Below are 2986 nucleotides of genomic sequence, written 5' to 3' on the forward strand. Positions count from 1 at the left end.
TCCGTCTCAAAAAAAAAAAAAAGAAAAGAAAACTCTTCCAGTTAATCAGGTCTTTAAGGTATAGCTTTGTTACTCTTTTTTTCCCCACACAAATTCCTAGGACCCCAGATACCCCTAGGACCCTTAATAGTAAAACGTAAACACATGTCCTTTCTGTAGACAGAGATGTTACTCTTGGATACTCCATGCCTCCATGCCCTCTTTTCTGCCAGGTAGTGGCTTGGATGGTCATACTGACATTAACTGTGGTGTTTCTCAGAATGCTTGTATTGCAGTGCCTCCTGCTGCTCTTTGGTGACAGTCGAGGTGAGGCTGGAAGCACAAGACATTATTTTTTCTTTAGACCCAGGACCCGCCTGCCACAATGGAGCTGGCCGTGGCTGTCCTGAGGGACCTCCTCCGATATGCAGCCCAGCTGCCTGCACTGTTCCGGGATATCTCCATGAACCACCTCCCTGGCCTTCTCACCTCCCTGCTGGGCCTCAGGCCAGAGGTGAGATGTCTCCCTGGGCCCTTCCCTATGGCCCCCCCGCAGTCCTCACCTTCTCACACTGTTTAATTGTTTGATGGAAATGACTGGGGAATAGGATTGAAGAAGTGAGAAGAGGGAGGGGCTGAGAAAAAGTGATTTCTGGAGAAGGGCCCTTGCCGGGTGCTGGGGGAGGTGGAATATGGTGACATGGGGCTCTCGGCCTCTCATTTATCACTTTGTTTTCCTATAGTGTGAGCAGTCAGCATTGGAAGGAATGAAGGCTTGTATGACCTATTTCCCTCGGGCTTGTGGTTCTCTCAAAGTAAGTATTTATGCACTCCTCTCCCCACCAGTGTAAGCCTTGAGAGCTCTTACCTCAGATTCCTGTCCTGAGATTCCTCAGCACCTATCTTCTGATTATCCTTTAAAGTGACCAATCTCCACAGCTACACTTCTACCACATTGTAGCACTCATCTCACTGAATCCTCATTCTTCCAAAGAAATTAGAATCGAGAACCTTGCCTAAGATCAGCAGGCATTGGAACCTGGATCTGCTTGATGCCTAAGCCAGACTCTGAACCATGGGCTCCTTCCTTTTTCTGCCTTGCCTTTTCTGTATCTCTTAAAATGCCCTGCCCACTTTTCTACCATCCTGTCTTTTTTTTTGAGACAAGGTCTTACTCTGTTGCCTAGGCTGGGGTACAGTGGCACACACACTTGGCTCACTGTAGCCTTGAACTCCTAGGCTCAAGCAATTCTCCCACCTCAGCCTCTCAAGTTGCTGGGACTAAGGCATGCGCCACCACACCCGGCTAATTATTAAATTTTTTGTAGGAGGTCTCGCTATGTTACCCAGGCTGGTCTTGAACTCCTGACCTCAAGTGATCCTCCTCCCTCAGCTTCCCAAAGTGCTGGGATTACAGGTGTGAGCCAGTGTGCCTGGCCCCCTTTCTATCTTACTTTATTCCTTTTAAAATTTTTTTTTTAGTTTTAACCTTCACATCATTTCTTACTTTATTATTAATATTATTATTATTATTATTATTATTATTATTATTTTTGAGACAGAGTCTCGCTCTGTCGCCCAGGCTGGAGTGCAGTGGCTGGATGTCAGCTCACTGCAAGCTCCGCCTCCCGGGTTCCCGCCATTCTCCTGCCTCAGCTCCCAAGTAGCTGGGACTGCAGGCGCCTGCTACCTCGCCTGGCTAGTTTTTTGTATTTTTTAGTAGAGACGGGGTTTCACCGTGTTAGCCAGGATGGTCTCGATCTCCTAACCTCGTGATCCGCCCGTCTCGGCCTCCCAAAGTGCTGGGATTACAGGCTTGAGCCACCGCACCCGGCCGTATTATTTTTTTTTTTGAGACGGAGTCTCACTCTGTCGCCAGGCTGGAGTGCAGTGGCGTGATTTTGGCTCACTGCAACCTCCACCTCCTGGATTCAAGCGATTCTCCTGCCTCGGCCTCTCGAGTAGCTGGGACTACAGGTGCGTACCACCACGCCCAGCTAATTTTTGTATTTTTAGTAGAGACGGGGTTTCACCATGTTGGCCAGGATGGTCTCGATCTCTTGACCTCGTGATCTGCCTGCCTTGGCTTCCCAAAGTGCTTGGATTACAGGCATTAGCTACTGCGCCCAGCCATTTTGTTTTTTTTTTATTTTGAGAGAGAGTCTCTTGTCGCCCAGACTGGAGTGCAGTGGCGTGATCTCGGCTCACTGCAAGTTCCACCTCCCGGGTTCCAAGTGATTCTTGTGCCTTAGCCTCTGAGTAGCTGGGATTACCGACGTATGCCACCACGCCTAGCTAATTTTTGTGTTTTTAGTAGAGACAAGGTATCACCATGTTGACCAGGCTGGTTTTGAACTCCTGGCCCCATGTGATCTTCCTGCCTCAGCCTCCCAGAGTGTTGGGATTATAGGCACGAACCACCTGCGAACCCAGCCTTTACTTTATTTTTGAAGGTCTTGTAATTTTCTCTGGGAATGCTTCCTGACCCATCACTTCCCTAGGACAATTGCCCCAACACTTCTTTCTGCATATATTCCTGTTTAAACTCCCTCTGTCACTTCCTGACCCCTTCCTGCCAGTTGTCATGATGTGTACAAGGTAACTGTACAAACAGGGTCTGTGGGTCAGATGATGGAGGAGGTCAGGAGAGGAATTACAGTTTTGTTTTTAAGGAGATGCAATAACATACATGAATGGATTACGGATTCTACCGAAGCAGTCACAGTTAAAGGGCCATTTGTAATTGGCACATTTGTTGTTTGCGGTATAATTGGATGCCAGCTATACCTAAGAACAAGTAGGTGTTCCCTGTAGATTAAATGTTCTCTCTTATTTTGTTATTGATTTGTTTTTTCTAAGACCACCAGAGCGGGCACAAAAGAACCAGCGAGTAGGCAAGGGTAGGAGCAAAACTGCAAATTTTATTTTTGGTCACTTAGCTTCAGGGGAAGAAGGTGGGTAGGGAGAGGTCTGTCGGCCCCCGGCAAAGGAGGCCGACAGAGTCCCC

General features: G+C 48.1%; 1 protein-coding gene across 1 annotated transcript in view; it reads left to right on the top strand.

Moving 5' to 3' along the window:
• PELP1 (proline, glutamate and leucine rich protein 1) overlaps positions 1-2986 on the top strand; it is a 34186-nt gene that overhangs the window by 19478 nt on the left and 11722 nt on the right. Inside the window, exons 4-5 of the mRNA XM_017860218.1 lie at positions 344-493; positions 723-794. Of these exons, the coding sequence (XP_017715707.1) occupies positions 344-493; positions 723-794 (222 nt within the window). The remainder of the gene's footprint in view (positions 1-343; positions 494-722; positions 795-2986) is intronic.

This window comes from Rhinopithecus bieti, unplaced genomic scaffold, assembly GCF_001698545.2.
Source record: "Rhinopithecus bieti isolate Rb0 unplaced genomic scaffold, ASM169854v2 scaffold_54263, whole genome shotgun sequence".
Classification (NCBI taxonomy): domain Eukaryota; kingdom Metazoa; phylum Chordata; class Mammalia; order Primates; family Cercopithecidae; genus Rhinopithecus; species Rhinopithecus bieti.